This window comes from Apus apus, chromosome 5 (genome assembly GCF_020740795.1).
Source record: "Apus apus isolate bApuApu2 chromosome 5, bApuApu2.pri.cur, whole genome shotgun sequence".
NCBI lineage: Eukaryota > Metazoa > Chordata > Aves > Apodiformes > Apodidae > Apus > Apus apus.
The window spans coordinates 35,434,123-35,449,426 of NC_067286.1; the positions used below are offsets into that span (position 1 = coordinate 35,434,123).

The window sequence follows — 15,304 nt, forward strand, 5'->3', positions numbered from 1 at the left end:
AGCATCTCTCCTCTACTGCTCTTCTAACACTTGGAGAAGGAAGTTACCATCAACACACTCCAGGAATCCCCTTGGACTGCTTACACTCTGCTGTGTTGTCCGTCCAACAGATATTAGGGTGGTTGAAGTCCCCCATGAAGACCAGGGCTTATGAATTTGGGGCTGTTTCTATCTGTCTATAGGGGGCTTCAACCACTAGGTCTTCCTGGTCAGGTGGTCTGTAGCAGACCCCCACTGTAACGTCTACTGTTCCTGTCCTCCCTTTAATCCTGACCTGTAAGCTCCTGGTCAGCTCCTCATCCATTCCCAGGTGTAGATCCATGGACTCTGGCTGGTCATTGATGTAGATAGAGGGACACCCCCCCTTCCTTGTCTCTCCTGCCTGTCCTTCCTGAAAAGCCTGTATCCTTCCATTCCATCACTCCAGTCACAGAAGCCATCCCCCCATGTCTCTGTGATGCCAGATCATAGCCCTGCAGGTACATGCACATCTCTAACTCTTCTTGTTTAGTCCCCATGCTACATGTGTTTGTACAGAGGCATTTAAGTTGGGACCCTGATGAAGCTGTCCTACTGCCTGGGACTCCTTTGTGCTGTTTTCACGTGCTCTCCTGCTGACCTGTGATCCCTCTCCAGGCTCTGGGTATCAATTTCTTGCACTTGCATCAAATTGGAAGAAGAGGGATGGATTGAGGTTCCCCTCCCTCAGCAACTTTAGTTTAAAGCCTTCTTCACCAGCTTAGCAAGCCTATGACCAAAGGTACTCCTCACCTTCTCTGAGAGATGCACTCCATTCACTCCCAATAGACCAGGTTTCTCAAAATGAGTCACATGGCATAAATAGCAGAACCCTGAGGGAATATGGAAACTTGGAAAAGATGAAGGGGATCCTAAAATCCTTCAGAGGACAAATGACCTACCCTATCAAAGCAGCAAAAGAGCCACTGCTGTCTTTGTATTTTCAGAAGTTTATTTGCAGTTATTACTATTGCAAACTATCGTCACCTGCATTCACTTCCCAGACTGGGGAAAATAGCTGCATTAAATGAAGTAACAGCAACTTAAGGGAGAATCATAAGAAATATGGTGTTGCAGGAACTGAAAAAGAGGATTTGGGGTTTTGAAACAGCTGGGTAAACAAGTGGTGTATAACTAGATCAAAAAAAGTTCAGTTACGGATGAAAGTGTGCCTGGTCTTGCATGATTACACACAAAGGTGACCAGAAGACTGCTTTCACTGATCAACTAAAACTGACAGTACAGTAACTTGCAAGCCAGAATAAACAATATATTCATTTTAAGTAAAATTTCCTAGGAAAATATTTACCAAGGCACAGACACTCAGTGAAACAAAATACACTCAAGCACATGGCTCAGCGACACTGGAATGCACTACAGATACAAGAGCAGTTTAGTAGTAAATAGAAATGCCAGAGTGGATCAGACTACTGGTCTGTCTAGCTGTATGAATTACCACCTTCTCAAAGGAATGTCATACTGCAATAGGCAAACTGGAGTAACTACATAATGAATTCACACCCTGAGCCTCAATGATTACTAGGTCACTTGATGGTCAGAAGAACAAGAGAATAACAGATTATTTCCAATCTTTGCTTACTAATAAAATTATTATTTAATATCTTTAGATAGTCAGTCTTTGAATTTTTTTTACACAGGCAGCATATTAAAACAAGTTTTTTCATAAACAAAGTGCTTTTAATTTTCTACCTACCTTTGATATTTTTGGCTTGATCTGGTTTTAGCGTTAATAAACATATTAAAAAAAGGGTAAAATACTATCCATAATTTTTCAAGCTAATTACATTCACACACCTTAGTTTCTCCTAAGGTTCAAAACCACCATATAGTTTTGATTGTCCTTGCCTTCCTGCCTCCAAAATACAGCATTAAGTATGAATTTTAGCCAAAATTACACAAAGTAGAAATCAATAATTAAAGTCTGCAGAAGATATAGCGCAAAGACTAAGAATCAAATTGACAGGTCACAGATGTCCTTCAGAAAAACTTATCTTTTCTATTTAAGACGTACTTTCCCTGTTGATGTTTTTAAATACCAGCATTAATGGCAGGACAGGACATTTCTGTATATTGCAGACTGGCTACAAATTAAGGAAGTATCTAACTAGGATCAATTTTGTATTGCCATGACCTTTAACCACTTCCAAACTGACAAATTTATTTAAAACTCAAAACTTTAATCTTAATACATTTATAAAAATAAAATCTAATCTACTAACATTTTCAATCCTAATATTTATACTTAATGAAAATCTTCCAACCAGGAACTTTCAGCAACAGTAATTACTACAAAAGCATAGAACACCATTCTGGCTCTGTAAACACCAAAATCTGATAGTTTGATATAAAAAAAAAGAAAAAAAAGAAAAAAAAAATCATTTGACAAACAGTAATATTCTGAATCTTAAAGATAACCTCTCGCTTAAACCTTCATTCTTCAGAAAAGGCAAGAAAATATATTGCTTAATGCTGCCTATATTATCTTGTCTCAGAGTTATACAGCTCAAAAAGGAATAAAATTTTATAACGATAAATGTCCCTTCTCGTTTTATGCACCCCAAAAGATTTTGCAAGAATGTAATGCACTTTTTCCCCCAAGATTCCCATTTTAGAAAGTTAATTTAGAGCTATGACTCTATCTAATATTTCTATGGAACAAACACTCAACTATTTTTATCCATTCTGATCTCAGCATATGGCTTTTAAGCTTAAGCTAACTAAATTCCATCCAGTTAAATAAAGAAAATGTGAATCAGAATTAATCTTGACATTAATATGCAGGGCATAAAAGCAAGCACCTGAAATGGTCTTTGACAGCAGAAAAATTCTTTCTAATATTTCAATATCTAGACTGATAGTCACCTTTTTTTTCTAAAGCAAAGACCTTGATATAAATTGGCAAGAAATATCTTAATCAAATGCAAAATAAATAAATAAATAAATCATTCCTGTATGGAAACACTGCTAAGATCTATCCTATCAGTAATTTCAAAACAACAAAACACCACCAAAATTATATAGCAGATACTTATTCCTTTTTTATTATTATTTATTTTTGTCAACATAATTTGCATCAGAATTAATTTACAAGTAAAAGTCTGTAAGAATAATACCTTCAATTACACACTATTTTCATTGGCTATCAGGTAAGAACTGAAACCAACAGCTACCAGGTATTTGACAGGAGGGAGGGGAGCAATCTTCTTTCTTCCCATCCTAATACCTAGCAGCAAGTTTTCATTTGTCTCCTTTAGTCTGTCATTAATCTTGCACAGTAAGGTAAAAAACACTATATGCTTACCAGGTCTCAAATGTGGTAAGCTGAGTCAATACTGTAGGAAAAAAAAGAAGTACTTGTTACTGTTCTCACACTTGCAAAATATTCTGGGAGGAGAAGAATTCCTGCCAGTTGTGCTAGAGAAAAGGTTACAGAGCCAAAGATGTCATTGCTTTGGGCCTCCTAATTAATTCAGCAGAATGACTATTAAAATCAAAGCATATAGGCAGGGCAAAGCTTAAAATAAAAACAAAAATTGGCAACCGGAGGTCTTGTTCCTTTCCAAGGATTATGCATTTATAATACATATCTAAAGGTGGCAGCAAGTGTTTATTCTTATAGGCCCAGAGTCAACCTTAGAAGAACTTAAAATGCTGTACCACAGGGTACTCTACAGAAATGAGAGTCAAATTCATCCTCAGTGTCAGCCTAATACTATGTCAAGAGTTAAGCTGTTCTCACAAACACAACCTGTAGATTATAAAATTTCTGCAAGCCACTCATCTCCAACTTTGTTTTTTACACAGCTGATGTAAAGGCAGTACAATCTGATGAACTTGGCCACTGAATAACAACATAACATAAAGATAATCCAAAATAGACAGGTTCCAGTATGAGAACATGTTAGAAAGGTATAAAAGTAGAAAATATTTCCTATCTCAATCAAAACATCCTCTGCCTACAAATGCCTGCCTTTACTTTCCTCTCTAATATACTATCCAGAATGCATGTAAGGGATGGATCGGGCTTTTCTAAACAAAAGACAAACTTGAAATATTTAACACGAGATACTAGTGGGAGGAATCTTCTTGCGGTCTTGAAATTTGAATTGAAAAAATTGAACAAATTTGAATTTTTTCTCAGAATTAGCATTGACACCTTTAATCAGTTTTCATTATTGCTGTAACTACAAATGCCACTAATCGAGTTACAGAAAACAGTCTAGCCTGTTCAACTCAACTATATACTTACAGGATAAATTAAAACAAAACAAAAGCAGTTCTGGAGAAGAATCAGGGGCAAAGCATGTGTGTGTGCGTGTGACATAAAAGGAGGAAGGCAATGAAGAAGGTCTGCAGTTCCACAGGACACCCGTATTTAATTACAGCTAAGCTCCTAAGCACTTCCTGCAGAAACAGAAGCAGCATGAATTTCACTTTCTTCACTCCTACCTTCAGGAAGGAATAAGGCTCAATAAGATAAGTAAGCTTTTAAACAACCCCTTCAAGTTCTTGTACCTTCAGTTTCACTTGGGAGGAAGTGTTCTTTGGCGGCTTTTTTTTTTTTTTTTTTGAAAGTACGCATTAATTACAAGATACACATTACATGCATGATCTGAATAGCTATATAACTACATACATAAGCAATGGGAATATATATACACATTCTATTAATTAATTTTAAAAATGCTGTTAGGGTATTAGAAATTAAACTGCCTAACGATCAAAAAAAAAAATGTATTTTCACATCCTCCAGAAAGTTCAAAAGAATATTACTTAAATAATAAATTCTACCTTGGCAGAGGCAATGAAGTTACATGCTTCACCTGAAATCTGACCACACCAAGGTTTAAGAATGATTTCAATATACTGCTTTGGCTAATTAGGAAAATATCCCAACAAAACAGAAACCTAAATAACCCCACCAAAAACCATGCTGCAAATTCTGAACTACATTTAACTGATTTCACACTATATCCTCACATTTCTGTTCTTTAGTTTGCTCAGCTACTGTTGGACCTTACTTTTTCCAGTCAGGATGAATTTGAGATCAGCAATATACTTCACTTCATTTTCCATAAAAACTCTGATATTACACGTTTCAGACTAAATAGGGTTTTGGTCCACCGCTGGCCTATCCCTGGGCTTCAAAAATAAGGACTAGCAGAAGTGGAGGTATCTGCCCAGTGTCTCAGCCTGCCCACTACAAACTCACAGACAGCTTCTACAGTCAATGAATGGTGCTGCTTCTGGTCATGTAGTCCATTTGCCTCAGAATAACAGACCAACTAACATAACCCAGTGACTGAACTAACTTCACGTTATTACATATTAACAAGGAGATCTGCCTTTAATTGGGAGATATTTAAAAGTTGCTATGAGAGTTATTTTTTTTTCTTTTTAATCAGTGGAGGAAACACAACTCCAGTAGATAAATACATTAAATATAAAGTAGCGCAAAAGCTTTCGAAGATGATAGAAAGGTAAGTGAAATATATCTCTGTGTATACTGGAACACTAGGAAAAAAGCTAAACAAAATAGCAGAAAAAATAACTTTTCCACAACTTAAAAAAAAAAAGAATAGTTTGAAAAGCTAACTTAATCTATTTTTTTATATTTGTCTACATTTTCAAGAAATAATAGCATGGGTGCTAGAACAATGCTTTTGGAACTGAGTAAGAATTTATCTGTATGCTTGAACACACCAATAAAGCTTGTAATTATAGTATATATACAGTACTTCTGTAGAAAACTAACCATTGTATTAAGAATACCAATCTGAATATTGAAAGGAACAGCAGATGTTTAAACAGACTATTGAAACTTATGTATTACAAGACCATTTCTAATAAAACGATTGCATTGTATTCTGTAATTACTGATACCAGCTATTTGCTAATCCGGAGGTTTTTTTCTTTTACTTTTTTGTAGACTTACCATTACTCAGTGAGAAACAAAGAAAGTCACTGGAACTTAGGGTCAACTATTACTTGGTTTACAATTATAGTTTATGTAAAATTTTAATTTATCCACAGGGAGTCCATAAACCAGTGTGAGGAAAAGTTGAGTGTGAAGAACAGCACTGTATTCCTGTAGAGTTTTATTAATCACTGGCCCTGTACCATGTCCATAGGCTGTACTGTGCGTGTATACCACATGCATGCATAGTTGGAAGGACAGGCATGAAAGATGGGAAGAGTCACCACCTGGTATCAGTGGATGGCTGAATAAGGCCATTAGCTACAGAGCTGTAATAGAGAGAATGCGGGTATGTTTCATGGGACGTGGTATGGGCTAGCGTATGTTAAGAAGACTAGAAGTCAAGTTGATAAACCTCAGTGGAAATATAATATTTTCTACTGTGATTACACTTGTTCTGGATATAGGTTAATACTTGGGTCAGTTGAATCAGGAACTCAATTTTAGACAGGTTAAGTTTATGAGAATATAATAATTTCAGAGGCTGAAATGTGTGGTGGTTTATCAACACTGACTTATTAGCAGGAAGGATGGAAGTGAACATCATTAGCAAAGAGGAGACAAACCAAGGCTTGATACAAGACTACTTCTATATGAAATAGTGAAATTGTAGAGAACATCATCTCCCCTCAGCACAGAAACTGCTCCTCCCTCCTCTCACCACATCAAAAAGAAAACAAAGGAAATCCTATTAAAGTGGAAAGGGAAAACACAAGAGAGGAAGTTTATAAGACATGTTGTGCCCTTTTTCTTAGTTTGAGAAGACACTAAAAGGATGATTGACAGAACAATTCTGACTTACGACCACAAAGTTAGTGGTAATCTGCTGTCAGCAGCTAAAATGTAAGCACCACAGAGGAGATGATTTCTCCCTTATTGATGTTTATCTTTGATGTTGTAGAGGAAAGAGATGCAAGACAAAATAACAGCCTGACTGAACTGAACATACAAAGGTGCCTGCACAAAATATAGTTCTGATAATATCGTACAGGAACATATTTTATATTTATGAGAGACAAGAATTACCAGAAAGAACTAAGGCTCTCCACATTTATAATTTATGTCTATTGGGGGAAGAAACAACAACTAAACAAAACCCCAAGACACTTTGCATTTCTCTTCTACAGTTTGGAGATTTATTGAGAAAGAGAAAAAAGATTTTTTTACTCCAGCTGTGAAGATCACAGGAGGTGTAAGAGCTTTTAAAATTATTATTTTAGAGGAGACAAAAAGGAGACTATTTTCAGAAATTTCAGACTAACGTAACTAAACCCGTTTCTCTTCTGAAGGAATGCTTTGTGAAATATGTAAAAAATCCTCCCTTAAAAATAGTTTTTGTTGCTCAAGAAGTGGACAGTAAATACCAATTTCACATATTGACCAGTATTTTTTTAGCTAACTCACATGGTAGGTAAGAGATGTTGCCTCTAGAACTGAAGGCTAGGGAAGCAAAGATAGCAGAAGAATGGGAAGTAATGACTGATGGAGAAATGCTGAAGCCTATAAGTCTACTACCATGAAGTTAGCATACTCAGACCCATGATGTCAAGATGCAATTACAAGCTCAGTTCAACACAGAATAACTCACATGCAAATAATTTCAAGTTCAACTGCACAAAGTACTCCAGCTTCAATTGACTTACCTCCCATAATTTTAGATTGGCAGTTGATAAATTCTGGCTTTTTGTCTGTAAGGTATCTCTGACAAGTGTGATGTAGAACCTGAAAGAATGTGCATTTTTCTGAAGCTGTGCTTGCTACCCATTGGTCAAAAGCATTTTCAAATAGCAAATCAAATTCTGGGGAATCCTAGAAGAAAAAAAAACAAACACTACTATTATTCCAGTTTTATAAATGATTTGGAGAAAGATACAAAGTTATTACTTTTTAAAAAGGTATTGTGTTGGAAAAAAACAGGTCATGCAGCTCAGGACCATCCTGGAATTATTTTTCCTTTGCATGTTTTTGGCTGCAAAAAAACCCAAGCAGGCAGGAAGTTGTTGTTTTGTTTGTTTGTTTGTTTGGTGTTTTTTGTTTTTTGTTTTTATTTTTTTTTTCTTGCAGGTATTTTTAGAGACAAATATTAAATTATGACAAAAAATACCTGAAAACAAAAATCCTTCACACCAAAAAATTCAAAGTTGGAATCCCATAAGAAATCTTTGCTATCTACACATATATAGTCACTTGTGTCGTCTATATTATTAAAGGATTTGTGCCTCTCAGCAGAAAATCTACCTTCACACTGCATTAGGAGAAGATATGGTTCTGCTCTTGATGCTGAACCCAAGAAGGAAAAAAACAGCAAGTCCTAGTTATTGTATTTAATGTATTATCATAAAGTGTTGCATAGGTCTCAGGATTACATGAACAAAAAAGCACTTTAAGAATAAATCAAGAACCAGCTCTATAAATGCATCAACCACCAAAGCAAATAGATTTTATGTACAAGTATTGCTACATATTTAGCAATATCTGCTAAATATAATTTTGTAATCTAATCCAGTAAAGATCTTTTTTGAATCAATGACACTAGGAATTCATAGGAAGATGAGTTTGAAAGGAACATGTCTAAGCTTAAGAACTTGACAGGACTTTTCAATCTGAGAGTATCCCAAGTATCTCTTATTTACATAGCTGCATAGCAGATGCTAGGAAAGGGTATAAAACTAATGTTCCTTATATATTTGTCATTGCTCTCATTTTCATTGTCCCTTTACCCAGCGAAAATAGGATTCCAACCCCTGCATTACATAATGCAGTGGCTAGAGGGCTTCTTTTTTGTAGGAAAGACTGTACTGGGTTGTAAGAGAATCTGGAGCATGGAAGTTAAAGACGCTTAGGTGGCTGATTAGAGCACAGCTCTGAACAAACCAAGAAGGTTAGTCACAAACATATTTTGCTGTACAATGAACAGTAAGTCACTTTGTGATCACATAGTACGAGCCACATTTGTATTCATAAGCTTATTATGTATTAGTACAACTTTGTCTTGCTTGAGACAGCTCAAAAAGGGTTGTATATTCCACATTAAAGGAATATTTCCAGAACTATTAATTGGCGAGGTTGTTTGTTTGGTTTATTTTTTGTTTTGTTTTGTTTAAATCAGTGTTCACATGCCATTAGCAACTAAACTACATCATCACCCTTTGTAGAAAAAGATAAGAAATGCAGAAGGATCTGAGGAGAGAACTGTCCAAGAAAAAAATGCAAGGTTCACAAAAATTGACAAACATGAACCTCATTAACCTCTCTTGTCCTTTCTTCTACTTACTGCTCTATCTCAAAACACAGCTCGCATTCCAAAATGGACCCCAAGAGGCTTACACCTGAAGACAAGCCCAACAAAGCTCTTATTTTTCTCTTTAGAGAGAAGAGTGTAGGAAGAAAAGTAGGGAAAGACAGGAAGAAAAAAAAAACACCCTACGACTATGAGCTTTGGCCTCCTCCTGTCTTCCTTTTAAAATATATTTCACATAATCCATTGAGTTTTGGTGGGTTTTTTTGAGAATTTGCACCTAATCGTACCTTTCCAGATGCCTTTTGAACAGTGAAAGAATGCCTGATTCACAAATATGTTATAAACCCCTCAGTTTTAATTTTCTAGAACTGTTCAAACTCACCCGATTAGGGTCTATGCCATTGACCTGGCGAAGCTGCTCGAGCATCCACTGCGTTCTCCTGACAAAAGACGTAGAGCCTTCAAATTGTTTCACCTTTGTAATAGATGCTTGAGCTGGTTTCTTGTTCGTCACTGAGCATTTAAAAGAAAAAATATATAAGTGAAATGGGCTAACAGTTTCAGGAACATGCCTTTTAGCTCACTGTATCAGTAACTGGTTTGCTGATGTATAATGTCCCACAAAGTAAATACACGTCATTGATTCTGACAGTAGAACATACCCTCTTTCCTAGATAACATACTGAAAAGCACATTCCTTATTGTCAGAATGATGGTATAATGCCAAACAAACCTACTCAAAATTGGATATATTTTAGCCATTACTAATTTATATTGCCAAAATCCTATAAAAACAAGAACTAAACCAAAGGTCTTTCTATCTGCATTCTTACAATCACTTTGCTGTTCTCTTTTTTCTCTGCACTAAGGTTTCTCATACCCAGCCCCTTATTTAAGTCCATTTATGTACTTTAAAAAAATTTATTTTAGACTGACTTCCACACTGGTGATTGACTGCAAAAATAAAAGAAAGGAAAGGAAAGGAAAGGAAAGGAAAGGAAAGGAAAGGAAAGGAAAGGAAAGGAAAGGAAAGGAAAGGAAAGGAAAGGAAAGGAAAGGAAAGGAAAGGAAAGGAAAGGAAAGGAAAGGAAAGGAAAGGAAAGGAAAGGAAAGGAAAGGAAAGGAAAGGAAAGGAAAGGAAAGGAAAGGAAAGGAAAGGAAAGGAAAGGAAAGGAAAGGAAAGGAAAGGAAAGGAAAGGAAAGGAAAGGAAAGGAAAGGAAAGGAAAGGAAAGGAAAGGAAAGGAAAGGAAAGGAAAAGAAAAGAAAAGAAAAGAAAAGAAAAGAAAAGAAAAGAAAAGAAAAGAAAAGAAAAGAAAAGAAAAGAAAAGAAAAGAAAAGAAAAGAAAAGAAAAGAAAAGAAAAGAAAAGAAAAGAAAAGAAAAGAAAAGAAAAAGGTTTCTCCTGTCATTTTAAAATATGTGACATTTCCAGTTTCCAGTCAACAGACTGTGTGCACTGTATCGAGAAAGTAAGCCCATCAAATCCAACAACAGTCTGTGAAAAATAAAGTTTTAAGAATCAAGGAACTAAAGATCACTTGATCTCTCAAAAAATACTAGGTATTGCAAACAAAGACTGTAAGTAAGAATGATCTAACTTGCTATAAACCAAATATGTGTTAAAAATCACAAAGTAGGTCATGCAAGACTTCTCTGCTTTAGGAAAAAAAACACCAAAAAACAACAAACCAAACCCAATATATACCACTCCAATTAGTGTATTCTTAACTCAGCACCAGGTTTTCAAGGAGTACTTAAACATTAAAGCTAACTTTTCAATATCAGGAAAACCCACTTCCTGTAGTAGACTTTTTTCTCTAAACAATTTTTTTTTTCATCAATATAACTTTTAATGTCCATAGAAATTTTATAAGGAGTTTTAGGCACTTTCTGTAGTCATACTCTGTATTTAAGTTACATGTTATTTATCTGTTCCTGTATGCCAAGTCACTTTCAAACACATTTCCTTTTTTTTGTGAAGAAATACTTGGTAGAATCATTGTACTGCACAATCTACTAAACTTGGTGTGTAATTTATTCTTCTCCTTAAACTTTTAATTTCCAAAAATCCTTTCATCCAAAAAAAAGATTACTGGAAAAGTAATTTTTCCTGCTTTTAGATGCGGGCAGTTAAAGAAGGTTTTTAAATAATCAAGAATTCAATAGGAAGATTGTTTATTTTTGTGTATCTTTTACCCAAATAATCAGGAAAACTAACAGACTTCTCACTCTGAAGAGGCACACTGCATGTGCTTCTGCACTGTATCACTTACAGTCATACAGTAAGTAAACACTGATCATTCTGTAAAGTTATTAAGTTAATATTGTTACTTAGGATGAAAATTGACCAATGCACAGTTCATTGTCTTGATGTTAAATGTACTTTGGAATAGACTGATAAACTCAGATTAACATGAGAAATTATTTTCAATATCTCAGACTTACACATTTTCAGTTCAGTGTGTGTTAGTGAACATGAAAGTCTAAGTGCCCTTATGAGACCTTAATTTGATAAACAGAAAATTTATTTCCAAGAAAATTCTAGCAGGGAAAAAACATAATTAAAAAAAAAAAAACAACAACAAAACAAAACAGATGCTAACATTTCACATGGCCAATAACTGTTTTTAAGAAGTTACTTTGGAATACAAAGCATAGTTGGACTTAAGGTATTGACCAGACTACTGATAAGAATGGAATAAGCAGATTGCCAGAAGTCTCTTCATCAGCAGTTGAATCACTGAGAACCAAGTTGGTGCTGCATGTGATTCAGAATCACATGTCAAATGGTACACAACAGAGAAAAAAATGTAGAACATAGGATCAGAAAGGTAGCAGCAAAATTAGATGAGAACAACTACTCAAATGAGATTAGTATTAAATATTCACTGACGGCTCAATGGCCTATACACCCAAGCCTAACAATATCAAGAAAGTAGAAGTGACAGGCTTCCTATCTGTTTTTACATAGTATAGACAGGTTCTGTTTTTACTTCAAGTTTACATACTACTGACTGGGAAACATCCAGATGTTACATGAGTAGACCAAAAATATATGGTTCTACCTCCCCTAAATCCAGTGTTTTTAATATTCACTCATATACTTCTTGTCAACTCCAGCGATCACTTTAGCAGATTGTATAACATCCCACTAGACTACATTTCTGATTCTGTACAAAGCAATACTATCAGAAGGCTATTTAACAGTGGCTCAAGTTTTATGGTCTGTGGATTATTTCCTTTACGTGCAAAACAGGCATTAATCTACGGCAAAATAAGATGAGTACTAAAAAGAAAAGAAAATATGCATACTATACATATGCCATACAACATTAGTAGCATTACAAAACGAAGGATGCAAAACTAGGAACCACTAGACAGAACAATTGCGTGATCAAACACTTTCCCCCCCCCTCAGAAACTAATTATGAGATGTATAGCCTGAAATATTAGTACAGCAAACTTCTCACTGCTCTAAAGGCTTTTCCACATGGCACACATTGTAGTGCTCTTGAAAACAGAAGTCATTATATACTTCAAGGTGAAAATACCAAATTTTACAGATATGATAGTTAAACACTAAATGTCACATCTCAAAATCTCTATAAAGTGTTAGGCTGATTTGATGCATCAAAATTCTAATTCTCCAAACTTCTCCGTATAGCACTCTCAATGAACAGCAGCCCTGTCTTCAGCTGGAGCTGTAAGTGCTCAGTACCACTGCAAAAGAAGATCATATTAGTGCCTAAATTTCAGCAACTCTTAAATATTCCTATTAGTGATCAACTAGAAAACCATCTTTATTAGGTGATTCTTTCTATACCATCCAGCATATAGTAACTCTGGGAGAGGCTGAGAGGCTTTTCTTTCACAGAAGAGCTTATAAGAGTCTTGGGTATTTCAGTTGTCTTAGGTAGAAATTCATTCTTAACTTAGCTGATACGATCCTCTGGGAAAAACTGCAGTTCTTCCACTCATAGGTTTAACATCTGTAATTACTGTGCACAGCCAAACAGATCTAGCTGTGCTTCACCTTTTGTGACTTGGTATTTTAGAAAAAAAGCTAGCATTTCTCAAACATTAAAAAAACCCTGCTACCCACGAACCAACCAAACATGCTTTAAAATCTTAATTTAGATGGTGATAGCTTGACAGCAGTATGGCAGTCAGTACCACTCTGTGAAACTCTTTGGCAGCTGGGAAAACCATCCACACTAGCTGCTCATTATGCTGCTTTGAAAACTAGAGCAAACAAATCACTGAGTGGCTGTTACCTTGCAAATCTGAAGGCTGTTACCTTCTCAAATGGGAAAAAAAAAATTGGAAGCAACTACATGCTCCTAGCCACATTCCCTCTTGACAAATCATTCAGATGTATTTACTAAACTCTTCCACAATCATTATTTACCTTAATAAAATAAAAGACAATATTTAAGTTATGTACTTAAGTGGGATTGTTTGGTTTGGTTTGTTTTTTGGTTTTTTTGGTAATAGAAAGTAACATGCTGCCTTGAGTGGATAAAGCAAATTTATTTGAAACACATCGATTGATGTTAGGTCCATAAGGCATTTCTGTGTGTCATCAGATGCAAGAAAACAAGCTATTTAAATTATTATTTATTTTTTTAAAGGAACATACTGCTATTGGTAAAGCAAGAAAGAATGTGTGAGAAGTCAGCTACAACAACTTCTGATGGAAGACATTGTGAGGTTTGATTTTGGAGTTTTTTATACACTAGATTAACACACAAGTGGAAGTTGCCAAGACAGAAACAACACTATTTCTTACGGGATTGAAGGCATTATTAACCATTTTGCATTGTATCAAGGAGGTTGTTAAAGCTGGCGAGGCATAAAATTAAGTGAAATATTCTGTTTCAAAAGCAAATCAGAGAACATGAGACAGAAACAGTCAGACCAGACTTAGCTTTAGAGAATGTTGTGACAGTCAGAAGTCACTGTTCTCATAATTTCAAACACATGGAAACAAACATCTTTGCATTCCAGACCTCAGCTAGAATCCAGTACCATGTGCCTGTCTAGCATCTTTAGCAGCAAATCTATATAGAAAGCTAAGGGAGACTAAAGTCACATCTCCACTTCATCTCATAAATACCCCAGAATACATTTTCTTCATTTTTATAGTCTTCTAATGTAACTTTACTTGAATGGAAAAGCTAAAATAATGAAAAACTGTTAATTCCTCAAAAATCTACCCCAAAATACATGGCCTTGAGAAACAGTTTGAAAGCCCTAAACCACCCCACTATGAACTTTTATTTATTTAATCAGATTTGAAATGCATATTTTTAAAAGCAATGTCAGTTCTTAAAGTCTTGTCTCTAGATATCTGTGTTTGTTTTGCATGTTCATTAAATTTGAATCTGTGTATTTAATAACTCAAACTCTAGGTAATTAGGAATCTTGTGACAAATTGCTTGACTGCCTTACAAAATTTCTAATGCTGTCTATTTCATATTGCAGTGAATTTCTAAAGTGCTGAAATAACTACTGAAGGGACAAATTTAAAAGTATCAAGTCTTCAAGTAGGCAGTGACTGCTGCAACTGTTCACTTAATAAAAAGATTTTTTTTTAATCTGGGCACTGCACAGAGGGATAAATTAAGTAACCTTAGTTTTTATTGCTGTTGTATCACTAAGTCTTGAAAAAACCCCCAAAACCCTCAAAAAAATCACTTTAATCTATGACTATAGTTAATTTCTGAAAGTGACAGACTGAGACTCACTCCTGAGTGGGTCTGCAGAAGTCTACTGAAGGCACTGGCTATTTGTGTAGTTTAGTCCAAAACCATTAATCCATTTAACATTAGCTCAGCATAGTCTGTATATTAAATCCTGTAGAGCAGATAATTATCTCTCAACTCATAATGTTTCATGTTTTCTCAGAGCAATTTCAACTAAACACTGATTTAACTGATTTTGCTGAGTGCCTTAGTGAAAAACTGCTGCTTATAGGCACAATGCCTTGACTTTCAGTTTTGCACCATTATATTTACTTTTCGTAGAACCATGTAAATGTTCTTATA

The 15,304-nt window shown here is 35.2% G+C and overlaps 1 protein-coding gene across 2 annotated transcripts in view; it reads right to left on the minus strand.

Moving 5' to 3' along the window:
- STXBP6 (syntaxin binding protein 6) overlaps positions 1–15,304 on the minus strand; it is a 110,562-nt gene that overhangs the window by 24,859 nt on the left and 70,399 nt on the right. The window contains exons 3-4 of one of the 2 annotated variants that reach the window (XM_051621266.1): positions 9,640–9,770; positions 7,660–7,825 (exon numbers count right to left, since the gene is read on the minus strand). The exons of the other annotated variant lie outside the window; for it this stretch is intronic. Of the exons in view, the coding sequence (XP_051477226.1) occupies positions 7,660–7,825; positions 9,640–9,770 (297 nt within the window). The remainder of the gene's footprint in view (positions 1–7,659; positions 7,826–9,639; positions 9,771–15,304) is intronic. 2 annotated transcript variants of the gene reach the window in all.